Source organism: Eublepharis macularius, chromosome 1, assembly GCF_028583425.1.
Source record: "Eublepharis macularius isolate TG4126 chromosome 1, MPM_Emac_v1.0, whole genome shotgun sequence".
Taxonomy (NCBI): Eukaryota; Metazoa; Chordata; class Lepidosauria; order Squamata; family Eublepharidae; genus Eublepharis; species Eublepharis macularius.
Window position 1 is genome coordinate 160,190,075 of NC_072790.1, and position 27,148 is coordinate 160,217,222.

General features: G+C 38.9%; 2 protein-coding genes across 2 annotated transcripts in view; one reads left to right on the plus strand and one right to left on the minus strand.

Moving 5' to 3' along the window:
- SLC30A6 (solute carrier family 30 member 6) overlaps nucleotides 1–12,479 on the plus strand; it is a 32,536-nt gene extending 20,057 nt beyond the window's left edge. The window contains exons 12-14 of the mRNA XM_054975861.1: nucleotides 5,636–5,683; nucleotides 8,774–8,842; nucleotides 10,340–12,479. Of these exons, the coding sequence (XP_054831836.1) occupies nucleotides 5,636–5,683; nucleotides 8,774–8,842; nucleotides 10,340–10,837 (615 nt within the window). The 3' untranslated portion in view covers nucleotides 10,838–12,479. The remainder of the gene's footprint in view (nucleotides 1–5,635; nucleotides 5,684–8,773; nucleotides 8,843–10,339) is intronic.
- The window catches only part of QPCT (glutaminyl-peptide cyclotransferase), a 41,106-nt gene continuing 26,374 nt past the window's right edge, over nucleotides 12,417–27,148 (minus strand). The window contains exons 6-7 of the mRNA XM_054975872.1: nucleotides 18,451–18,567; nucleotides 12,417–15,085 (exon numbers count right to left, since the gene is read on the minus strand). Of these exons, the coding sequence (XP_054831847.1) occupies nucleotides 14,937–15,085; nucleotides 18,451–18,567 (266 nt within the window). The 3' untranslated portion in view covers nucleotides 12,417–14,936. The remainder of the gene's footprint in view (nucleotides 15,086–18,450; nucleotides 18,568–27,148) is intronic.

Sequence of the window (27,148 nt, forward strand, 5' to 3'; positions counted from 1 at the left end):
GAAGTAGGGAATCGCCATTTTTGAAAGGGGAAGGGTCGCGGCTTCAGCGGAAGAGGAAGTAGGCCATCTTGGATTACAAAATCATAGAGAAACCATAGAGAAAAGACGCCCAACATTTTGGACTCTTTAAAATTTAATTTCTATAAGAAGACCGGGACATTTAAAATAGAAAAACGTTAAATTTTACGCCACGGAGTTAAGGAAGAGAGCGGATTCGTGGGAGCGAGCTAAAGCAAGCCCCACGATGTCAAAAAAAGAGTGGCAATCGGCAATAGAAAACCTGGATAAAAACCTGGACAAAAAACTTTTAGATATGATTAAAGAACTTAAGGACACGAAATTGGAGCTGATAAAAGAGGTTAAAGAGGTTACACAGACAGTAAAATCGGAGCTGTCAGAAGTGAAAAAAGGTATGGAAACAATACGAAGTGAATTACAAGGAACGCAGCAGAGAGTTAAAACAGTAGAAGACGCGATGGAGAATTTAGCAGACACGCAACAAACAGAGATGAGATTGGTGAAGGGGAGAATGTCAGTTGCAGAAACTAAACATATGGAGAAGCAGCTACGTTTTCGTGGCTTGCCAGAAGTGGAAGGAAAGTCAGCACAAGAACAGATGACTGAGGTGTTGGCTGAGTACCTGGGGAAGGAGGAGGAGGAAGTTGTGGCTATCCTAGATGTGGCATACCGTGTGAATTCGAGAATAGCAACCCAGAGGAAACTACCAAGAGATGTGATTGTGCAGTTTACAACACGAAATATGAAAGAGAGGATTGTGACAAAACAGTTTCAAGATCCATTGGAGATTGATGGCAAGACGATTATTATAATGAAGGAACTGCCCAGATCAGTGTTACTGGACCGGAAAAAATATAAAGTGCTAATTCAGATTTTGAAGGACATGAAAATCAGGTACAGATGGGAGTTACCGGAAGGAGTGTCCTTTGAGTTTGGAGGGGCCAAAAAACGCATCAGATCTGAGCGAGAGATGGAGCGATTTATTAAGGACAATGAAAAAGACTTACCAACAAGATCATGAGTATGGAGTGTAAAGTATTATCTTGGAATGTAAATGGACTAAACTCACCGAATAAGAGGAAAAATACTTTTCACTGGCTACTAAAACAAAAATGTGACATTGTTTGTTTGCAAGAGACCCATATCAGAAAGCAGGATGTAAAATATTTAAAATCTGGAAAATTGGGCAAAGAATATGTAGCGGCCTCCAACAAGAAAAAAAGAGGAGTGGTGTTGTACATAAAAGAGGAGCTACAGCCAAAATTTGTTATGAGAGATGTGGAAGCTAGATTTGTAGCAGTGGAATGTATTTGGAATTTAAAGAGAGTGTTGGTAGTCGGACTTTATGCACCTAACGGTGCAAAAGAAAGCTTCTTTGAGGATTTAAGGAAGCATTTAGACGATCTTGCATACGACCAGATAATTCTTGCTGGAGACTTCAATGGAGTGACAGACTTGGAACTAGACAAAAAGACTACAACGGCACAAAAGAAAAGAGGACTATTACCAAAGCTTTTTTTTGAGTTGATTCAACAAGAGACTCTTGAAGATGTATGGAGGAGAGAATATCCTAAAAGCAGACAGTTTACTTTTTATTCTGCAAGGCATTCTACATTATCAAGAATTGATATGATCTGGGCCTCAAAAGACTTAGTATTATGGACTAAGGAGGTAGAAATAATGCCTATGGTAGGCTCAGATCACAACCCAATTATGTGGAAATTTGGAAAAAAGAGAAAAAGGAAAGCATGGAGAATAAATGAGGACTTGTTACAGGAAAGAGAGAATATGGAAATACTGAGAAGAGAGACAAAGTTTTTTATACAATACAACGTGAATAAAGAAGTACCAACCAATAAAGTTTGGGATGCCTACAAGGCGGTTGTAAGGGGCATACTAATGGACTTAAATGGTAGAGCAAGAAAGAAGAAAGAGGAGAAAAGACAAGAGATTGAGGAGAAAATAAAAGCCAAAGAAATACAGCTAAAAAAGAGACCAGGGAAAAAGAAGGTATACCAGGAAATTAAAATACTTCAAGAACAGCTAACAGCAATGAGCAATAAAGAATTGGAGTGGAATCTCAAAAGACTGAATCAAAAAGTGTTTGAGGGTGCTAATAAACCTGGGAAGTACCTGGCATGGCAATTGAAGAAGAAAAGGGAAAAGAAGATAATAAATAAAATTTGCGAAGATAACAAAACGTATTTGGAGCAGGCTACCATTAGTAGAGCCTTTTATAAATTTTACGCTAAGCTGTATAATAAAAAAGAAGTAAACAAAGAATCAATAGCGTCATATTTGGAGAAAACCAAACTTCCAGAAATCTCGGAAGCTTGGAGAAATAAGTTGAATAGTGAAGTAACTGACGAGGAAATAAGTAAGGCAATACAATCTGCAAATCTAGGAAAGGCGCCAGGGCCAGATGGACTTACGGCTAAATTCTATAAGACAATGGCTAATGAACTGGCACCACTCCTAAAAGAGGTGATGAATGGGGTTTTAAGGGATCAAAGGATTCCAGAAACTTGGAGTGAAGCGAATATATCATTGATCCCAAAAGAGGGCCAAGACCTGACTAATGTGAAAAATTATAGACCTATATCGCTACTCAACAATGACTACAAAATTTTTGCGAAGATATTGGCGGAGAGATTGAAGGGGTGGCTCTCGGAAGTCATAGAGGAGGAACAAGCAGGCTTTTTGCCAGACAGACAAATAAGAGACAACTTAAGGACAGTGATCAATGCTATTGAATATTATGACAAGCGTTGTGACAAAGAGGTTGGTTTCTTCTTTGTTGACGCTGAAAAAGCGTTTGACAATTTAAACTGGGACTTTATGTTTGCCACTATGGAAAAGCTACAATTGGGAGAAAGATTCATCAGAGCAATTAAGGAAATTTATAGAGACCAGACTGCAGCAATTGTGGTGAACGATGAATTGACCAAGAAATTGACGATAAGTAAAGGAACAAGACAAGGTTGCCCGTTATCTCCATTGTTGTTCATTTTAGTATTGGAGATTCTGATGATACAAATACGTCAAGATGATGAAATTCGTGGAATAAAAATAAAGGACTATTCATATAAGGTCAGAGCATTTGCGGATGACATAATGTTAATTGTAGAGGACCCATTGGAGAACATGCCAAGAGTGATAGATAAGATCAAGGAGTTTGGAGACTTGGCAGGTTTCTTCATTAACAAAAAGAAGTCAAAGATATTATGCAAAAATATGACTAAGCAGAAACAACAATTGTTAATGGAAACAACGGATTGTGAAGTAACAAGTAAAGTGAAATATTTGGGAGTCGAATTAACTGCAAAGAACATAGATCTATTCAAAAACAATTATGAAAAACTATGGACTCAGATAGAGAGAGACTTGATTAAATGGAATAGATTGAATTTGTCATGGTTGGGCAGGATTGCAGCAGTTAAGATGAATGTGTTACCAAGAGTAATGTTTTTGCTACAGACAATACCAATCATCAGAGACTCCAAACAATTTGAAAAATGGCAGAGGAAAATATCAGATTTTGTTTGGGCAGGCAAGAAGCCTCGAGTGAAAGTGAAAGTTTTACAAGATGCAAAGGAAAGAGGCGGAATGCAACTGCCCAATCTGAGACTTTATCATGATGCAATCTGCCTAGTTTGGTTGAAAGAATGGATGACATTAAAGAACAAGAAACTATTAGCCCTAGAGGGATATAAAAAAATATTTGGATGGCACGCATATTTATGGCATGACAAAGTAAAGGTCAACTCGATGTTCCTGCATCACTTTGTTCGGAGAAGTCTATACATAATCTGGAAGAAGTACAGAATTTATCTACAAGAAGGAACCCCTTTGTGGGTGGTTCCATATGAGGTGATAGACCCGAGAGCTGTTGATAATGAACAACAATGTTTAACGTATAAAGAAATAACTAAAACTGAAGCATCCAAACTTAGAATAAAGACACAAGAGGAACTATCACCTAACTACGATTGGTTCCAGTATAGACAGATCAGAGACTTATATAATTCGGACTCTGTAAAGGGAGGTATACGAATAGAGAATTCGGAACTAGAGCAGACCCTTCTTAAAGAAGATAAGAAAAGAATATCCAAGGTATACCAAGTACTGTTGAAGTGGTATACCGAGGATGAGATAGTTAAAACACAAATGGTGAAATGGGCTATAAACTTTAATAAAGAAATAACAATGGAGGCATGGGAATACTTGTGGAAAACTACAATGAAGACAACGACATGTATTAATATCAAAGAGAACATTTATAAAATGATCTATCGTTGGTACATGACACCAAAGAAGATTGCGCTAGGGAATTTGAATACTTCTAATAAATGCTGGAAATGTAAGAAGCATGAGGGCTCCCTCTATCATATGTGGTGGTCGTGTGAGGTAGCCAGGCAGTACTGGGGGGAAATAATAAGAGAAATGAGTGAAATTTTACAATTTCAAATTAATAAGAACCCAGAACTCCTGCTACTGAACTTGGGAATGGAGGGAATTCCAGCCCAACACAGGACGTTGATATTTTATATGACAGCAGCAGCTAGACTTTTGTATGCGCAAAAATGGAAAGTACAAGAAGTGCCAACTATTGAAGATTGGACTTACAAATTGCTGTATATGGCTGAAATGGACAAGATGACAAGAAAACTGAGAGATCTGGACTCAGGGCAGTTCAACACAGACTGGGAGAAGCTGAAACAATACCTGGAGAAGAAATGGGAGGTGGGAGGAAAACTGTGGCAGTTTGAGAACTACTGAAGTATTGAAGTAGAGGGGGGAGACTTTACCGGGGGGAGAAGAGATAAATGTGAATTAATAAGCAGTCAGATTAATAGATTGACATATATATAGATATATATAGGTTAACAAACAGAACATAGAGAAAATAATTAATTATAAGGACTAAATATAAGGAGCGATTAACTAACAATATTTTCTTTTTTTTTTCTGACAAGTTTTGTACCAAACTGAATGTCTGAAGATATAGATGGGTCAAATTGATTGACTACGTGAGGAGAGATATATAGAACTATTATAAAAAGATAGAATGAGTAATATATATAGAGAATAAGTCAAATTGTTTGATATAAACGAATGTATGATCTATATGGTTTATGATATATAGAAATACTTGAAATTGAAAAATTGGGATAAATTGTTTATCTAAGATGGAAACAAAGGCTTACAGTTTGGGCATATAATGTTAAAAATAGTTAAGGATGTACTGCTTAGAATAATGGAGAATATATATTTGTTTTAGATAGAGGAAGCTAATAAAAGTAAGGGAAAGGGGATAAAGGGTTGGAAAGCTGTTGGAAGTCAACAAAAAGTGGGGGGAAGGGAGGGGGTTAGAGATGAAAAAATTGGGGAAAATTGAATGTAAATGTGGAAATAATGGATTCTAACCCAATAAAAATTTTTCAAAAAAAAAAAAAAAAGAGATTTTGTTTGGTAGTCCTGTCATAAGCTTAGTATTCTGCTGTACTTTCTCTTTCTCAACAATTATTAGCTCACAGCAACAGTCACAATCCTGTTGCAGGACTATGTCACTTAAAAAAAATAATTAGATTAAAAAATAATGATTTTGTTTTTCCAGACAACACCATCTCATGTGATTGGACAGCTAGATAAACTTATAAGAGAGGTGAGTTACATGTCACTTGTACACGTAGACAGGATTATTTGTGGACAGGATTGTGTATTTGCACATGCGGGGGACAATTGTCACTTCTGAAGGCAGTGTCTCTGACCTCTTGGGGTGCTGTTCCTATGGACTTCTTAATATGGGGCTTTTCAGGAGGTACTGGAAATTAGTACTAGAAGGAGAAGCTAAACTGCCCGCTGTGTTTTGGATCTTGCCTTCTGAAGAATTGAGCATAAGGGTTAAAAGATTATAATGGATACTGATCACTCTTTCACATGTTTTTAGATGCAAACATTCTTTTTTAACTTTTAAAAAGTGCTTCTAGTTTGAACTAGGTAAAAGTCAGGTTTTGCAAAATCAACCAAAATTTTGCCCCATTTGTTAACTTCAGAAGGGTGGCTAATCCAAATTACCTCCAGCTTTTGGCTTTGAACAACTAGGATACATCTGTTCCTTTTCTTCTGGCATTGCCAACATCTGCAGCTATACTCTACCTTCAATTTCCATTTCCCCAGGGTAATAAGGGTAGGTGACCAACAGCAAGCGGGGGAATGTGGTATGTTCTAGACAGACATACTGTCCACCTAGAGTAGTTTATTTTCATACCAGACCATTTCTGTACATAGTGGCTTGGCTCTTGCTTCTACTTGTGCTGCGCCCTTTTCCATTGAGGGAGCTGTAGATAGTGATAGGTGCTTCCACTTACATAATACCAGAATCTTTCAGTGAGCTGAAGCGCATTGTGCCAGCAGAACATGCTCCACAGCAGATCAAAGCTAGCATTTCCCCCCAGCACTTTGAATAGCTAGCTTGGAGGAGAACCTCATTCAGTATGAGCAAGAATGCTCCATGCCTGAGTCATTCCAGCTATCTAGCCTAAAAGCAGAAGTGAGGAAATGCTTTGCTTTCACTGATGGTAGTTGGTGGGAAGAGGCCGAGGTGTCAGCCTTGTCCAGTTGCAACCTCCTATGCTTACTGACCTCTGGGATAAAAGGAGAAAGGGCTGCCATGCCACAAGGGGGTGTGATAGGATCCAAAGAGCCAGAAACTGGTTCTCTTATGTTCCATTTCCCCTCCTGTCATGCCAATCAACCTTGCTGCTTTGCAAAGTCAAGGTTAAGGCCTTTCTAACAGTAAATAAAAAAGCATACACAGGACGAAACAAGAGGTGAAAAATATATCTCTGTGAGAGAGACTCCTGACTGAGGATCTGAAACCTGAGGGGGGGGGACGACCCACTTAAGCTTGAGTCCACCTGTTTATATGTAAAGTAAGGATAGGTGAAGTTGTGTTTTTATTTATATATTATTTATTTATTTAAAACATTTCTGTATCACCTTTCCACCAGAATAGGGTCTCCCAAGGTAGCAAATATCAATGCATTAAAAAATTAAGCTGTATTTAAAATGTATATATAAAATATTTAACAATATAATAGAAACATTTAGACATACAAACACAAGACAACCACGGAGGACGGCTAATAAGAGTTCACTAAGGGTACGCCAAATGAAACGGAAATGTCTTCACCTGTTGGCGGAAGACAATGACAGAGACAGACAGACAAATCTTCCATGGGGAAAAATTCCTAAGTTTTGATGCCACAACCAAGAATGCCCTTCGGGTGCTTGCTCAGCATGGAGGAATTTTAATGGCTTGGGGATCCTTTATCTTCTCTGTCAAGAATTTGATGGGGAAGATCCATTGATTGAGGGCCACAATCCTTGAGAATTTCATCCCAGCTGTTTGGGAGACAAAAAAATTGCAGGCAAAAGTGTCATAAGAATTCTGTACTGGAACTGAGCTCATGCCATTATCTTAAAGAACTGTCCGGAGGTGGCAGCCCCGCCCCTTCACTTACCTACTACGGAGGAACCTCTGGCAGGGGACAGCCTCATGCAGGCACTGCAAGGACAGGCAACTTAGCCAGTCACGGTGAGGAAGGAAACAAGAGCAGCCCTACGCCCAGAGGTGCCTATGTAGAAGTCTCAGAACCTTGCAGGAGAGAGGTGGGGCTCAGGTGATATGCTGCAGCTGGGAACAGGTCAGAGGAGGAGACCAGCAGTACCTGGGGCTTCTTGAGGCCTGAGCAAGCAGGCACAGCAACCTCTTAAAATCTCTGAGGAGGGTGGGGTAGGAGAAAGGGAAGCCTGGCCAGGAAGGTCATTGGCCCAGGTTCCCTCCACTCACCTTTAGCCCACCTCTGAGGAGAGGGTATTGGAGGAGTACAGGGTCAGCCCACCCCCAGACAATCCTTTATTAGGCCAGATCTGGGAGAGTCTGGCAGGGCTAGACTGCTCCAAGGTGTCAGTGGAGAGCAGGAGAGACATTAGGAACCAGGGTGCAGCAGAACTTTCCTCTTCTCTGCATCCTGAGGTTCATGTGCTGGCGGTGGCCGGGAGGAGGGCTTGAAAAGGGAGCATTGGTGGACACTGCAGCCCCAGACGTTACCCCTACTGGGGAGGAATCTGATGGAACAAAGTTATTAACAAAAGAAATTGAATCTGAGACCAAATAACATCTTTGTAGCCATCTGTAGTATGCAGCTATATTATGATCTTTTTTTATCCTTTCAGATCCTCTGATTTTTTTCCCATCATTGACATTTTGTAAAATAAATGGTATGGTATACAACTCTTGTGGAGGTAGCTAAATAAGAAGTGGACAGTTACGAAGTATTTTACTGATAAGTCTATTTTACTGATAAAGTATTGTTGTTAGGCAAATTTTGTCCCTTCTGAAAGTGATAGTTAGTATGGACATGAATAGATTTGAATCCTGACTTGCCCTGTTCAGTTCAATAAGGCTTAATTCCAAGGTTGTTGGGGGGTGGGGCATTGAGAAACAGCCTTTTGTTCTAAAAATGCTAGTTCAGACAGTCTTCTAGGAAGTTGTCTAATAAAATCTCCACTAAGAGCTGTGCAATAGTCATTCAGTTCAATCAGTTAGGCTTGTGCTGGAGAGCTTTGTATCATCAGAATGTATTTCTCATGTCTAATGCATTGAGCTTTTCCAAAAAGTGAAAAGGGGTGGATTGTGTTTTGGATTATTTCTCAACAATACTATGTACCATTGTATATGTTGAACTAGGTTTCCACTTTAGATGGCGTCTTAGAGGTTCGAAATGAACATTTCTGGACACTGGGTTTTGGTACTCTGGTATGTATTTTTTATTTTCCTTCTCATGATATTTCCAGAACTGAGAGCAGCTTACAATAGACACAGTAAAACCCTATTTTCAGAGCAAATGGCTACAGGTATAAAAGCCAACAAAATTGGCCTATAATGTAGATCCAAAGAATCAAGCCACAGGAAAATGTGTTGTATATAACATACTAAATAGTTTCCAAACATCACTCCAAACAGATTACTTTCAGATCACTGCATCCAACAAATTTAGACAAATCAGATAAAAGCTCTTGTGAATCATGTGACCTTACATGCATTTTGAAAGGAACCACCTATGGGAGCTTGTTCTGAATAAGAGAAAAACCTCTTGAATGTGAGGCAACAGTCTTTACCAGTTGCCATGAGGGCACTGTGAGAAGAAATTGCTGTGCTGAAAAATGATGATGCTTGGGAGGGGTAGATTTTCAGGCATGCAAGTCACAAGCTATCAGGGACTTTAAAGGTAACAACTGGCACCTTGAATTGGACCTCTGAAGAGTATTTGTTGCCAATATAATTGTTTTAATATTGGTGTCCTGTGCACATGGTGACTGGTTCCTCCTCACAGGCTGCCTCTGTTACCCAAATAGGCAGTCTCCTTAATTAGTTGGAATTAGCTTAAAGGAGATGAAGCGAGAAGGGGTAACTCTGATTCATCTCCACCTATGTTCACAGGGATTATTCCCTTTGAGAACTCTCAAAATAAAGCTAGCCAGATGTTCAAAAGAGAAATAAAAGGGTAAATGTACAAAAATCACACACAGCACACATACAAGGCTAACTAAGAGAAAATCAGGGAGGAGAGAGGAGAAAGCAGTTTCGGGGAAGGCAGTAGTTACCAGCCTTGAAGATAAAGATTCACGAAGGCAGCAGCAAAACAACCATCATTTCCTGGAGAAGAAAAGAAGGCTCAAACGGATTTGGGGGCATGTGTTTGGATCCTAACACAGCGCGCGCGCGTGCGCGCACACGCGCGCGCGCGCGCGCGCACACTCTCTCTCTCTCTCTCTCTCTCTCCCCTCTCTCCCCCCCCTCTCTCCCCCCCCCCTCTCTCTCTCTGGTGGCTAGGGAGTCCAGATATAGGTCACACTGCTTCCTGGTTCTGAAATCAGTTGAAGCTTCGGAATTGTCTTCAAGGGCAGCCTCATATGGTGCACATTACAATAAGCTAGTCTAGAAATCTCAACACAGCAGATCAGTGTGGCTAGACCAGCCAAAACCAGAAGGGCTGAATATTTATCAAGATGATGAGGGTGAAAGAAGGTACTGTTAGCAACTGCTCCAACCTCCTCCTTTCTTCACCTAATCTGCTAGAGATGGCTGGATCGCCTCCAAAATTAGAAGAACAATCCCATCCAGAACAGCTTTCCCAAGCAGCAACATCTCTGTTGCTTGGAATGCAATAGCATAGCAAATCCCAATAGTTTCCATTTCCAACATCTGTAATCTTCATGTGACTATTGATTTTATTTTTACTTTGCTCTCTAGGCTGGATCAGTACATGTAAGAATTCGGAGAGATGCCAATGAACAAATGGTACTTGCTCATGTGACCAATCGATTATATACTCTAGTGTCCACTTTGACTGTTCAAATTTTCAAAGATGACTGGATCAGGCCTACCTTGGCCTCTGGACCTATTACCAGCAATATGCTGAATCTTTCAGACCATCACATCATTCCAATGCCACCTTTAAAGATGGCAGAAAACTCTAATCCTGCTACATCTACTCCAGCTAAACCAAGCAGCCCACCTCCAGAATTCTCTTTTAACACACCAGGCAAAAATATGAACCCAGTCATTCTCATGAACACTCAAACCAGACCTTATGGTCTGGGGTTCAACCGTGGAACAGTACCTTACAGCAGTGTGTTCACTCAAGGATTTGGAATGCCAGGAATGGGAGCAACCCACGGATTCAGGACTGGCTTTATAAATGCCCCCCACAGATACGGAACTGGCACTCAAGATCAGTCCAGACCGTAATAACCATTTCCTCTATTTATTGTTTGACTTTTTTCACTTATTTTATTGCTCACCTTTTACAAGACCATTCAAATGTTCTAGGTGACTGGGATCAAATATTTCCAAAAATCAGGAAAATGTATGTTTATGTTTTCATTTAATCTTAAAGCAGTTACTGCTGTCAAGAACTGCCCCAGCTTGACAAATAAACAGCTTAATTATATTCTTATTCCCCCCCCCCTAATTTTTACAGCATAATATGAATGGAATTTCAGAAAAGAACAAAGTTGCAAAGGAATGGGTTTTGTATCCTTTTCTTCATCTGATAATTAGGGAGTGTTCTCAGTTGATGTAACGTTCTTAATTTTCTAAAATTTCAGTGCCTCTGATGCAATCATATGATCATTTTTAAAGTCACATTTTCCTTCACTGGAAAAATGTTTGCTATAAAAATACCTACTTGGAGGTAAAACAGATTTCTGAAATCCACTTTTGACATGAAGGTATTATTGTTTTATCTATATCACTGTGAGGTTTACAAAACTTCTGTTGGTTCTTTTACAGTTGTAACTATTGCAGATTCATTTTTATGTCCATCTTCTTTGCTGGACAGTATGCTGGAAAATAAAGTATTAAACATGGAAAACTGCTTTTAAAACCTGTTAATCTTCTTTGAAGCATTTAGAGAAGATGCATTTGTATGATGATTGGGTGTTTTTGTTATCTTACTAGAATCCAGATGTTTTGAGAACACTACTTTTCAAATTAGTCTGCACCTGCTTTTAAATAATAATGATACCTCTTCGTAATAAGGAAGAGGCTCATACAGAATGTCTAGCTCCTTACCCTGTAATTTTCATTAATGTTCCCTGAGAAGGAGGTGCAGCTTAAATATTTGTGATGCTTCTCTTTATGGTTAGATAGAAGACTGCTTGGTTTGTGTTCTAACTGATTTCTCATATATTGGGGGAAAATTGCAGCCAGTATCCACTTTTCTAACATGGAAAATCAGTGTGGCCGGTTCTCCTCCCAAAAAATTACACTATAACAGCATTCCTGGAATCAAATAGCTATCATAGGAATGTGGAATTTCCCTTCTCCTTCAAATTGTTCTTCAAGAATAAAGACAGCATATTACATTGTATCCCTCATGCTGGCGATTCAAACGACCCTACTTACAATCTGCAAGAAGGACGGAGGGGTGGGGGATCTGAGTTCCTCCTTCTCCCTCCCCACATGATGGATAGTTAACCTTCCTCTGCCTTTTCAGACTCATCAATTTAGTGGTAAACCTGTGCAGGGTCCTCTGTGAAGCAGGGCACTACCTAAGCAAATTCACTTCTGTCATTTGATGCTATAGTTTAGACTATTTCCTCTGCCTTTTCTGTTCAATGAGACTTTATAGAAATAAATGGTTTGGGTCATTCAATGTGTGTTACATTGAAAACATGTTTGCTATGGCTGATGAGGAGTTCTTGAACTGGAAAGGTCATATTCTCCTAGGCTAATAGAAGTTGGTCCAGTGAAAGACATTCTCTTATTCACTGTGTATTGTTCTTTAAATGTGTGTAAGTGTGGGAATAAATGAATGGGCTCTGTCTGACTTAATGACGTTTATTTTATTGTATGATGATAATCTTGCCTTTTCAAATGTGTAAACAGAGTGATGCACTGTTTTAAAGACTGTATCCACATTCTTGCGTTTTTGAGAGTTAGAAACAAATCAGACTAAAAGTCAAAATGGTTGCCTTCTTAAAATTGATGACCAACGACTGCAAAGATGCTATTTTTCCTTGGAAAACACTTGTGTTCTGTATAACAAAGTAATGCAATCAAATAATATTTAAAATATCTGTTGAGAATCTATGCATTTCTATTGTATCTTTGACTGATTTTTTCCATAAGGTTTAAGATTTATCTTTCAAATGTTGTATTATTTTGGCTCAGGTATATTTGATTTCCATGGTGCAGATAAGTTCTTGCAGAAAGAAGAAAGTTTAATCCTTCTTCCTATATGGAACAATGGTTTTCTTGCCTCAAAGTTCATGGGGATGTTTTGTAAGAAAACTATAAGCTTTGAGGAGTCTTAAATTACAATTTTTTTATTTCTGTGCTGTATCCTGTCTAGAACATCTTTATATTGTCTTGGGATTTTCCCCCCCCTTCCATTAAGAGGTGACAAAGTGATCTTTCATTGATTGTACAGTGGAGGTGATTTTTTTACATTGTATTTGTGGAATCTATCCTGTAAACTCTGTTTGATATTAACACCAGCAGAAAAATAATTTCATTGGGACTCAAAAGGAATTGCATACTTAAAGGTCTTCGCTTTGAATTGGTTATCTGGTTGTTACCTAGTCATGTTTGACCTGAAGCCAGTAGCTGTTAATTCAAGATAGCTTGTAAAATGTTAATGTTTGTCCAGAATGGAAGAGTACTAAAAACTATGAGGGGAATGCTATCAACCAAACATATATTTGATGGATATCTTAAGAGTTTTAAAGTACAATAAAGGGAATTAATTCAAATTAAGGGCAGCTACTGAAATGCCACCCTGTATATATACCAGAAACCAGTGCAATAAGAATCCAGGGATGTGTATTTCTTAGAACAATGCTAATGGCATTGAGGTCTTAGAGCTCAAATGTATGAACCGCTTAATGGTCACACTGCTCGTATGATTGTGCACCATGGTAAAATCTGTTTTCTGCTGACAGAATGGGATTTCTGCTAGTTGAGGGTGTGTTGTGTGACTTCTCTTCTACTGCAGACCCCTATGTTGCACTCAGCACTGTCCCAGGAGCAGTGTTTTTGGAGGCGCAGTGGGCTACAGCAGAAGTGAGGCAAGGAAATTCTGCTTCTACTACTTTAGATCCAAAGTAGTATGTTCCCAGCCAGCACTTGCCATGCGTACTAGATAGAAAATAAGTGAAAATATGAGTCAAAATGCAGTATCTTATTTGTGGGAAAGCTCTGGTGGCAGGTAGAAGATTTCAAAGAAATTGGAAGAGGATGGTTTACCTATGGCAGCCAAGTAACTGTTTGTGATGTTACTACTAAAGTGGTCTAATAGAACTGGATTTTTACCTCAGTGTGCATTATATACTGAAAGAGTATGAAAATGTGAGACAAAATGTATATGTGCAAACGTTATAGTGAGTTTATATGGTAAACAGTATTCAGTTTAAGCTGTGACATAATAGGTGATAGCCAAAGTACTACAAGATGACTACCTTTGATCTTACTAAATGTTAACAAGGTTATGGAGTTGGGATGACCCATCACCTCTGATAAATTAACTTTCAACTAATTAGGGCATCATATACTAACTTCAACTATGATATGATCTAATGTGTGCTATTACTTTTCTAACATGCACAGTTGTAATCCAAGGTCAGGGTTCCTTTTTTAATAGAACCCTGTACAGAATGTAAGTTTTAGGAACTGAAACTTTGCTTCAGGGTGATCTATAGGAAATGCATACTCCAGTTGTAAAGCAGCTCGTGAGATCCATTAGAGCAGAAGCATTGTGCAGCAAATGAACCATATGAAAAGCATTTGCTGTAGAAATAGATACATATGTGAGCCCAGTGAACTTGTTTTAAAATGATTAAACTAATGTGGTAGCTAGGGCAAATTAAGACCTTCCATTCATTTCTTCTTGAGATGAGAAATGGAGGATGGGGGGTGGGGGTGTTTGCTTTTGCTACAACAGAATTTGGTGTGTGGGTTTCTTTTCAACTCTGTTATCATTATTAGCTTTGGAATCTGACAAAGGGAGCTTAGACTCCCAAAAACGTATACCCTGAAAATCTTGTTGATCTTTAAGGTGCTACTGGACTCAAATCTTGTTGTTCTGCAGACCAACACTGCTACCCACCTGAAATGATTGGCTTTGGGTTCTCTCAACAATACTTTTCTTTGGAAGAGTTAATTAAATTTTCTATAGCAGAGCTGAATTATAAAGAATTGTCTCTATTCCAGTTCTTATCTAGGGTAAGGAGAATGTTTTATTCCTAAATAAACTAGAAGCCTGTTCTTGGGAATAAGTAAAGATGGACTGGGGGGACGGGGGTGGTATTTAAGACAAAGCATCCATTTGATGGCACCAAGAATGTTGTCAAGGCACATTTAGATATTCCAGCACAAAGACTTGTAGAATTTTGTTGAGGTTGTCAATGGTCAGCTTGTCAAGATTTTCTTCATTATCTGCCATGGTATGCCACACTCTAGGGAAAGGATCTGGTATCAAGTGAAGGATTGGAACTCCTGGAAGGAATAGAGGACAGAGAATAAGGCACTAATAATCAAACTTTTTGGAAGCTCCTGTAGTTGTAACCAGTTTTACATGGTATATAAATAAAATACACTTTGCTTCAGTTAGATGGATTTTTGCTTTCAGTGAATTTTTGTTCAGAAATTATCTGTCCTAACAGCCACAGCTATTACAAATATAGGGACAACCACATAAAGGAAGAGAACTAGTTTCCAGTATTGGAAATTAGGCAATGTCAGTTCAGCTGTGTGTCTCACCCTGAAGGTCACACTAAATAGGATAGAGAAACCTATGTTCCATTCCTGCCTAAAGTGTATTGAGAAGGGGAGTTAAACCCTGCCTCTAACATAGGAAACGCCCCCTTTAATGTAGTCTGGTGCCAGCAAGATGCCCACCAAAGTAGCAATGAACCAATTAAATAGTTGAGCATCTGCTCTACACCAATCAATCACTGAAATCTAAATGTGTTCATTAAAAAAATAGTTAAGTACCCTTTCAGGAAACTGAAGGCATAACACTACAATTAAATAAGTAAAAAGTCCTATACTGAAGGAGCTTGTCCATACTGTGTAATCTGCCTTGAGTCTCAGTGAGAAAGGCAGGCTATAAATGACATAAATAAAATTAAAGCCTAGCATATTTACTACAGTATAAACTTTCATGGGCCAGAGCCTATGTTCTACAATGTATGAAGTCATCACCAGAGTGGGCTGATACAAAAATCCTGATTTGAGAACAAAGAACTTTTTTTCACATAATGAGGACAGAAGGTGAAACAATGTAAGTGATCATAGTGGTTGTGTGCCATACTGTACAAATGAATGCAGAATCCAATCAAATGAGTAAGCTCCAATCTGTGGGTGTAAGCAATTTCAAAGTAGCTGCTGAGGAGGAGCAACATAATGAGATCAAATGTAAACAAACACCTTAGGAACATCCATTACTCTCTGTAGTGAGCTAGGAATTCAGGATTTAGTTGGATCAAAGTCCACAAAAGGTTGTGCCTCAGTACACCTGCTGAAGTTCCATGTGCCACAATATCCAATTGCTTTTGCTATAATAGATGAATATAGCTATTTCTCTGGAATTTATCAAGATATAAATAATAATATATTTATATACTCTCCTTCAGGCAACTTAACACCCACTCAGAGTGGTTTACAAAGTATGTCATTATTATCCCCACAATAATCACCTTGGGTGATGGGTGGGGCTGAGAGCTCTGAGAAGCTGTGACTGACCCAAGGTCACCCAGCTGGCTTTCAAGTGGAGGAATGGAAAATGAAACCAGATTAGAGTCCTGCCGCTCTTAACCACTACACCAAACTACCACAAGGTAATGATGAAAGTCCATTTGTAATATTTTCTATTTCATTCCATAATACATCAACCAAAACAGCCTCCGAAAACAAGCAAGTGGGCCCTAGCTTACGGCCCTGGGGACAGAAACTTGTCCTTCCCAATTAAAATGTGCCCCCTGTGAATAATCTGCTAAAGTTGGTTGATTTAATCAAAGTTTTGCCGCCAAATGTAAATTTATAGAGAAATGGGGCCATATACTCAAATGAAACCTCAGCTTCCTTTCTGGCTGGTTTTGCCTTCTGTTCCTGCTTCGTCCTCCCATTGCCTAACTCCCATCTCCTTATCTTGTCTTTCCCCCCTTTAATTCATGAGCCTGCCTACTTATTTTTCTTTTCCTTATCCTCTTCCTTATTCCTTGTCCCTATTGGGCAGCTGTAGCAGCACTTCTCTCTTTTCAGTGGCACTCAGCCAAAATTAGAGATTTGTAATCATGCAAATATGTGTGAGTAGAAATAAGGGGAGTAATCTAGCTATTGATCTACAAAGGCGCTCTCAGTGCAATCCTAAACAGATGTAGGAGGATGGTTGTTGTGGGTTTTCCGGGCTGTATAGCCATGGTCTTGGCATTGTAGTTCCAAACGTTTCGCCAGCAGCTGTGGCTGGCATCTTCAGAGGTGTAGCACCAAAAGACACCTCTGAAGGTGCCAGCCACAGCAGCTGGCGAAACGTCAGAAACTACAATGCCAAGACCACGGCAATACAGCCCGGAAAACTCACAACAACCATCGTTCTCCGGCCGTGAAAGCCTTCGACAATACAGATGTAGGAGGGTTTAAGTCCATTTAATTCAATGGGTTTAGAAAGGTGTAACCGCTTAAATCATACTATTATGTGTACATATATAGAAAACTTTGCCATGATTTTCCTCAACTGAAGCCTTTAAAGGAAAGGATATGGAGGGTGATGGTTGTTGTGGGTTTTCCGGGCTGTATTGCCGTGGTCTTGGCATTGTAGTTCCTGACGTTTCGCCAGCAGCTGTGGCTGGCATCTTCAGAGGTGTAGCACCAAAAGACCAAAAGATCTTCAGAGGTGTAGCACCAAAAGTCTTTTGGTGCTACACCTCTGAAGATGCCAGCCACAGCTGCTGGCGAAACGTCAGGAACTACAATGCCAAGACCACGGCAATACAGCCCGGAAAACCCACAACAACCATCGTTCTCCAGCCGTGAAAGCCTTCGACAATACATCGATATGGAGGGTGCTTTCTCACAAATGAAAGGTTGGTGATAGCCACTTGCTTTCTGAATGCACAGTTCCTTGGCAAGCAAAGTCAGGAAGCAACAGTTTAAGAAGAAGAGTTATCCTTTATCCTTTATCAGGTCAGTATTATGGGGTTTAATATAAGTCGTCATGGTATGATATACCCTGTATGTATTTTTATAGGTCTTGCTCCATTAGTTGGTCTGAATCAATTAAGGGTCATTGAATCTGCTTATGACTTCCTGTAACAATTCAAAACAGGCATTGTTCATTCCCATTATTCTAATACACAGATTACTTTTCAATATAGTTTTAAACCAAAGCAGTAAGTGATTATTGGCTGGGAAATCAAGGTCTTTTAAATAAACTTCTGATTTTCCCTTATAATCAGAAATTTTAGCCTTGTAAGTGGTGAATGCCAGAGGGAGCATTCACACACTACAATACTGTGACTTATTTGTTTGTGTATTGCTAAAATTCATCCAAAAAGATACCTTAAGTTTCCATGTGATTTTTTTTGGTAACACCCCCTCACAAGTGGATCGCTTATCCTAGCACACAGGTGGTCTATCTAGTCCAACATCATGTTTCACACAGTTTGTCAACTAGTTGCCTCTCCCAACAGACCGAACACAAAAGCCAAGGCCTTTCCTGATGTTTTATCACAACTTTAGCATCCAGAAGTTTTCATGGATATTGTGGCTACCTCTCTGGAGTTTGTCACAAGTATTGCCAGAAATAATATAGATCTTAGTATACTAACTAGAGAACATTAAATGTGGGATTTCTTTCCTACCTCTTCTTAAAAATGGAATGTGGTCATCTTCAACTTGTCTTCTTAGTACTTCACCCCGGAAATATTGCCTTTGAGAAGGGTGTTTCTTCAACAAACCCAAATCATGAAGGTTTTGTTCTGCAGTGTAAAAAAAAAGTTTAAGCGGTGAAGTGCAATATGATTGCTACAAAAGGCTGTATGCCTGAGGTGGAAACTCCGCCTAAAGAAATTTTGCGTACAATTTTCATATGAAGAGATTTTTCCAGGAGCCAGTTCGCATGATAAAGTTATTCATGACTGCCATGAAAGCTTTGTATCAATTGTGCACTGGGAGTTTTGTCCCTTCCAGGTACGTGGAGGCCATATTCCTCTTGTGACTATGGTGCACATGGAGAAGGGGGGTTAGAATCCCATCCAACACACTGTTTTTGAAACTGAAATAGCCCTGGGAGTTGCAATTTTTTTCCATTGGGCAAGTTACATGGGATGGCAGCACACTTCCAAAAAAAGTAAATAGCAGCTTCCTGGGGTTATTTCCCGTTAAGGAAATTGTGTGCATTGGAGTGGTGGTGGTGGTGGCTGAAGCTCCCTCTCCACATGTGCTGTGGTCATGATTGAAATACTACCTTGACAAGCCAGAGAGGCATGGAACTTTTGGTTCACATGTAATACAAAGCATCCTGGTGGCCATGAGAACTTTGTGTTATGTGAACTGTTCCTACTTCAGTCCCATGTACTGATGACATCTTGGAAAATGACCTCACAGGTGGCTGCATGAATTGGATGTTTTACAAATGCCATAACAATCTGATTAGCTGCTGTGTTAGATCACTGTTCTGGTAATACTTGCACTGATCTTTATTTAAAGAGTTGGGATTGCTGTGGTTGAAAAAGAAAGGAAATGTATGTGAGGGCTTTTCTATGACTGAGTCATTTGCTATATTGATGCTTTAATAATGGAGTCCAAGAATTTTTCCCTTCAAGATGTTTTTTGGGGGGAGGGGGTAGATGAAATGGAAAGATGGGAGTATCCTAACAGTGATGTAACATGTTGAGTGTGCTTTAGGGCAACATTCAGCGTATATTGCATAAGACTCACATGAACAGGGCTTTCTGCACACCTTGAACATGGGTAAAATCTTTCTGCACACCTTGAACATGGGTAAAATCTTTTTTTTTAATTTATTGGTGAGTACATAATTTAATTTATTGGTGAGTACATAAAATATTATTCAATACACAAATTCCCCGTCTTACCTAAATTATATCAGCCCCCCCTTCCCCCCCTTACTGACTTCCAACAGCTTTCCAAATTTCTCAAATTACTCTTAACCATAATTTTTCTAAATCTTATATATGTTATATCACTTATTCTAAGCATGTTCAAATTCTTCTATATCTCCAATTTTCTAATATATCAATCTACATTTCACTATTTCAACTATTTTTTAATACAATCTCCTTAGTTCTAATATTAGCTTAGATTGATTAATAGCTAAGTTTCCCCATTAATGGTAAAGTTACTTCTCTCTCCCCTTTATAATATCACATATTAATAGTTCTCAAACTGCCACAGTCCTCCTTTCACATCCCAGTTTTTTTCTAGATATTGTTTCAATTTCTCCCAGTCTGCAATATATTCTCCTGGATCAAGATCTTTGAGTTTTCTTGTCATTTTGTCCATCTCAGCCATGTACAGCAATTTGTAAATCCAATCTTATATAGTTGGTATTTCTTGCACTTTCCATTTCTGTGCATACCAAAGTCTTGCTGCTGTAATCATGTAAAATAACAATGTTCTGTACTGCATTGGAACATCTTCCATTCCCAAGTTCAGTAGTAACAACTCTGGGTTCTTATTTATTTGGGTTTGCAAAACCTCATTAATTATTTCTATTATATCTCCCCAGTATTGCTTAGCTACCTCACAAGTCCACCACATATGATAAAATGATCCTTCATGCTTTTTACATTTCCAGCATTTGTCTGACATATTTGCATTTCCAAGCGCAATCTTCTTAGGCGTTAAATACCACCTATACATCATTTTGTATACATTCTCTTTAATGTTGGTACAAGTTGAAATCTTCAAAGTATTTTTCCACAAGTATTCCCATGATTCCATTGTTATTTCTTTATGAAGGTTTATTGGCCATTTCACCATCTGGACTTTGACTGTCTCGTCTTCCATATACCATTTAAAAAGTATTTTGTATATTTTCGAAATATCTTTTTTGCCTTCTTGTAAAATCACTTCTTCTAACTCCGAGTTTTTTAGTCTTATTCCTCCCTTTAGACAGTCCGAGTTCTAAAGATCCCTAATTTGCCTATATTGAAACCATCCATAGTAAGGAGATAACTCTTCTTGTGTCTTTATTTTTGGTATTCTATGTTCTATCGACATTATCTCTTTATAAGTTAAACATTGTTGTTCATTATAGACAGTTCTCGGATCTATTACTTCATATGGTACCACCCATGAAGGGATACCATTTTCCATGTAATTCTTATATTTTTTCCAGATTGTGAAAAGGCTTCTTCTAATATAGTGATGCAAAAACATAGAGTCCGCTTTAACGTTATCATACCACAAATAGGCATGCCATCCAAACAACTTTTTATGTCCCTCCAAAGTCAGCAGTTTACGGTCTTTTAGCGTTATCCAATCTTTTAACCATGTCAGACAAATTGCTTCATAATATAATCTTATGTTTGGCAGTTGCAGCCCCCCTCTTTCTTTCGAATCTTGTAATACTTTCATTTTCACTTGGGGTTTCCTGCCTGCCCACACAAAGTCTGAAATTTTTCTTTGCCATTTGTCAAATTGTTTGAAGTCTCAGATAATTGGAATAGTTTGCAGCAAAAACATCACGTGTGGTAGCACATTCATCTTCACTGCTGCTATTCTTCACAACCATGACAAATTTAATTTACTCCATTTTATCAAGTCTCTTTCTATTTGTTGCCACAGTTTCTCATAATTTTTAAATAAATCTATATTTTTTGCAGTCAACTCAATTCCTAAATATTTCACTTTATTAGTTACCTCACAGTCCGTTATATCCATTAATTCTTGCTGTTTTTGCTTCATCATGTTCTTACACAATATCTTCGACTTCTTTTTGTTCACATAAAATCCCGCCAAATCACCAAATTCCTTTATTTTGTCCATTATTTTTGGCATATTGTCTATTGGGTCTTCCACTATCAACATTACATCGTCCGCAAATGCCCTGACTTTGTAGGAAAATTCCTTTATTTTTATGCCACGAATTGTATCGTCCTCTCAAATTTGAATCAGCAAAATTTCCAAAATCAAAATGAACAACAATGGAGACAATGGGCAGCCTTGTCTTGTACCTTTACCTATTTTCAATTTTTTAGTCAAATCATCATTAACTACAATTGCTGCACACTGGTCTTTGTAAATTCCTTTAACTGCTTGTATGAACTTTTCTTCCATTTGCAGCTTTTCCATAGTGGCAAACATAAAGTCCCAGTTCAAATTATCAAATGCTTTTTCCGCGTCTACAAAAAAGAAACCAACTTCCTTATCACAGTGATTATCATAATATTCAATAGCGTTTATTAATATCCTTAAATTGTCCTTAATTTGTCTATTAGGTAGGAATCCAGTTTGTTCTTCTGCAATAAATTCCGACATCCATCCCTTTAATCTTTCCGCCATAATTTTCGCAAATATTTTATAGTCATTATTCAGCAACGAAATTGGCCGATAATTCTTAACGTTGGTCAAATCCTGTCCATCTTTCGGGATCAATGATATATTAGCTTCATTCCATGAATCAGGAATCTTTTGGCCTTGTAATATTCCATTAATTACCTCACTTAGAAACGGTGTCAGTTCATTGGCCATCATTCTATAGAACTTTGCTGTTATTCCATCTGGTCCCGGTGCTTTCCCTAATTTTGTTGATTGTATAGCTTCTTTTATTTCTTCCTCTGTCACTTCCCTATTTAACTTCTCTTTCCATTCCTCTGAAATTACTGGAAGCTTCACTTTCTCCAAATATTCTGCTATTGAATCTCTATTCACCTCTTTTTTTGGTACAACTTTGCATAAAATTTAAAAAAGGCTCTACTAATGGCTGATTGATCTGTCAATGTTTTATCCTCCTCTCGAATCTTAGTTATGATTTTCTTCTCCTTTTTTTTTTAATTGCCATGCTAAATATTTCCCAGGCTTATTTGTACCTTCAAACAACTTCTGTTTCATTTTTTTTAAATTCCACTCCAATTCTCTATTATTCATTGCTATCAATTGTTCCTGCAGGATTTTCATATCCTGAAATATTTTCTTTTTTCCTGGTCTTTTTTTAAGTTGTATCTCTTTGGCTTTAATTTTTTTCATAATTTCAAGTCTCTTTTCTTCCCTACTCCTCCTAGCTCTTGCATTCAGATCCATTAGCGTTCCTCTAATAACAGCTTTATATGTGTCCCATACCTTCTTAGTTGGTACATCCTTATTCAAGTTGCACTGTATAAAAAATTTGGTCTCTCTTCGTAACAACGCCATATTTTCTTCCGTTTGCAGCAAGTCTTCATTTATCCTCCATCCTCTTTTTTTTATTTTTCCCAAATCTCCACATAATTGGATTGTGGTCTGAGCCTACCTTGGGCATTATCTCCACATCTCTAGTCCATACCACCAGTTCTTTGGAGGCCCAGATCATGTCAATTCTTGATAGTGTAAAATGTCTTGCAGAGTAAAATGTATATTGTCTATTTTTCGGGTTTTGTCTCCTCCACACATCTTCCAGACTTTCTTGTTCCTTAATCGCAAAACATGATTTTGGCAAAAGTCCTCTCTTTTTCTGTGCACTTTTAGATTTCTTGTCTTCTGCCAAATTTGTAACTCCATTGAAGTCACCTGCCAAAATTATTTGATCATAAGTCAATTCATCTAATTGTTCCTGTAAGTCCTTGAAAAAATTTTCTTTTGCCCCATTAGGCGCATAAATTCCAATCACCAAAATCTTCTTAGAATCCCAAATTATTTCCATTGCAATATATCTAGCTTCTGTATCACTTAGAACCAATTTTGGCTGTAGCTCCTCCTTTATATATAATACAACTCCTCTCTTTTTCTTTTTGGAAGCTGCTACAAATTCATTTCCAAGTTTTGCAAGTTTCAAATATTTCACATCCTGTTTTTTGATATGTGTCTCTTGCAAACACACTATATTACATTTTTGTTTTAAAAGCCAGTGGAAAATAGTCTTACGTTTAAAAGGTGAATTTAGTCCATTTACATTCCAAGATATGATTTTACACTCCATGATCAAATTTTAGCTCCTTTTGGTAAGTCTTTTTCACTGTCCCTAATAAACCTTTCCATCTCTTGGCCAGATCTGATGATTTTCCTTGCTCCACCAAATTCGAAAGCCAGTCCTTCAGGTATTTCCCATCTGTATCTGATTTTCATGTCTTTTAACATCTGGACCAGCTCTCTATACTTCTTCCTCTCCAACAACACCGATCTGGGCAGTTCTTTCATGATTCTCACCACTTTCCCATCAACCTCTAATGGGTCCTGAAATTGTTTACTCACAATTGACTCTCTTGTCTTTCTAGTTGTAAATTGCACAATCATATCTCTTGGTAACTTCCTTTGAGCTGCAAATTTTGAGTTAATTCTGTATGTCATGTCCAGAAGTGCTGCGATCTCCTCTTCTTCTTTTCCCAGGTATGCCGCCAAAATTTCTGTAATCTGCTCTTGGGCTGTTTTTTCCAAAACTTCCGGGATTCCACGAAATCTCACTTGTCTTTCCATTTGTTTACATTCAGCTACGGCCATTCTTCCCTTCACGCCTCTCAGCTCCATTCTCTGCACATCTGCCAAGGTATCGGCCGCCTTTTCTACTGCGTTAACTCTCTGCTGTGTAACTTGCATTTCTTTTTGAACCTGATCCATATTCTTAGCTAGTTCTGCCATCTCCGATTTAAGTGCCTCTTTAAAGTCTTTCAAATTTTTCGCCATCTCTTGCATCATGTCTTTAAGCTCTTTGTTCCCTTCCGAAACTTTTTTGTCTAGGTTTTCCAGTGCCATTTGCCATTCCTTCGACATCGTGGGGCTAGCTCTACTTCGCTCCCACGAGTCTGCTCTTTTCCTTAACTCCGTGGCGCAATTTTATTATTTTCTTTAATTTTTAAAAGTCACAGTTTAGGTTATTTTTGTAAAAACTGATATTTACGCGGTCCAAAATGTCGGGCGTCTTTTCTCTATGGTTTTGTTTTGAGGCAACCGCCCTTACCCTTGTCTAAGATGGCCTACTTCCGTTTTCCTTGAAGCCGCAGCTTTGCCCTCTTCAAAAATGGTGATATTCCACTTCCGCTGCTTACAAGCCGCTTCTCGCCAAACTCTTTATGGTTCTGATGCACTTCCTGTTCCTCTCCGTTTCACAGCAGTTCTCGCGATGTTAAAACTTTCTCACAGTCCACTATCTCTCTCTAGCCGCAGGTATGTAAACAATAATCGTTTTTCCACTCTAACTTTTCTTTACAATGTCACTTTTTAATAATTTATTTGCCGGAGTTTTCTCAGTTATATAGCAAATCTTTTGCAGTTTTCTAGATCTTTGTCACTTTATTTCTTATTGTAATCAGTCCTGTAATGAGAGATAGCGATCTTTACCTTATTAGATGTTTCTCTTGGCTTGTAATCACTGCTTCGATTATCCAATCGATTCAGGTTCCCTTCTTAGTTTGCTGAAGCTTGGGTATGTAGGTCTTATGGCAAAATTTGACTCCGAAGTCGCTGCAGAGATCTCAGCAACCTCTCTTCGGGTGGGACCTCAAGGGTGGATGGGGGCTCGTTACGTAGAACCCCCCTCACACCCGAGATCAACGCGCCCTCAAGGTCTTGAGCGTACTTGCCTGTTCTCCGTCTGAGAACAGGGGGCTACGGGCAGTTTGCACCCCTCCAGCCCTACAAACAGAGACTCGGACAGCTCAGCTCCCTGAGCTGCGTTAGACCTTCCTGGATCCCAAACCGGAAGTCGCCACATGGGTAAAATCAATAGCTACCCTTACACATACATTCTCTGTAGTGGCTCTCACTTTATGGAATGGAGAGAGCTCCCACTCTCCTGGTGTTCCACAAACTATGCAAAACTGAATTATTCAAGAGGGCTTTTTACTCAGATAGGAGGAGTGTACTGTGAGGAAGTGGTCTCTCGCATCAATAAACAGATAGGGAGGGGCTATAGACTTTACTACTATTGCTGTAAGTATGATAGATCACAGAATCTATTACTATTGCTGTAAGTATGATCCTACTGGGTAGTTCCTATGTTGTTTAAGACAGTCTTAGAATTTCCTATTTCTGTTTTAGCATTTCTTCAGCTTTGTATTGGATTTCTGCTGATTTAAATCTTTGCAAATTTGCATGTATATACATACCCTATTACATGTTTATTGAAATGTCTTTGAAATGGACTATACTGATATTGTGTAATTACAATGACAGACCTTAACAGGATCCTGGCATCTATGAAAGCCACTACTTGTGCACTTGATCCTTGCCCATCTTGGCTGTTAAAATCAAGTAAAGATCACATAAGTGAACCACTGATATCTATTGTAAATCAATCACTAACTCAGGGCACCTTCCCCTGGCCGCTCAGGCAGTTATCCATCTGCTAATTAAAAAAACCATCTCTAGACAAAACTGATGTGGCTAATTATTATCCAGTCTCTAATCTGCCCTTTCTGGGCAAAGTGACTGAGAGAGCAGTAGCTGACCAACTCCAGATCTTCTTGGAAAACTCAGGCACTCTAGACCCTTTCAAGTCTGGATTCAGACCAGGGTATGGGACAGAGACAGCATTAGTAGCGTTAATGGATGATCTCTGTCTGAATATAGACAAAGGCCATGCCTCCTTATTGCTCCTCCTGGATCTGTCTGCAGCCTTTGACACAGTAGACCATGCCATCTTGTTGAGATGTTTAGAAACAGAAGTGAGCATCAAAGGATATGCCTTGGGCTGGTTTAAATTGTTTCTCATGGAATGGACTCAAAGGGTTGCCAACGGAGATCAGCTATCTCTAGAATGGGAACTATCTTGTGGGGTCCCACAGGGTGCAATCTTATCTCCCATGTTATTCAACCTCTACATAAAACCTTTAGGAGAACTCATTTGCAGCTATGGAGTTGGATGTCATCAATATACAGATGATACCCAACTCTATATCTCGCTATCCAGGTCCCCGCAGGATGCAGTGGAAATCTTAGATCGCTGCCTGACAGCTGTAGTGAAATGGCTGAAAAATAAATTAAAATTGAACCCAGACAAGACAGAAGTGATGCTTGTTGGGAAGTCAGAGATCTTGAAAAACATTGTACTCCCCACTTTCTATGGAGTTCATTTGACCCTTGCAGACTAGGTTAAGAGCCTAGGGGTTATACTGGATCCAGCGCTACTACTAGAAAAACAAGTTAAGGCAACTGCAAAAAATGCTTTCTACAACCTCACTCTAGCTTGGAAAATGGCTTCTTATCTCAACATGGCCGATCTGGCCACCTGAATCCATGCTATGGTAACATCAAAACTTGACTATTGTAATGCATTATACATTGGTCTCCCATCTAAGTTAACTAGGAGGCTCCAATTGGTGCAAAATGCTGTGGCTCGACTGTTACCAGGAGCAAGCAGGAGCTTGAACATCAGTCCCATCCTACAGTCACTCCATTGGCTAC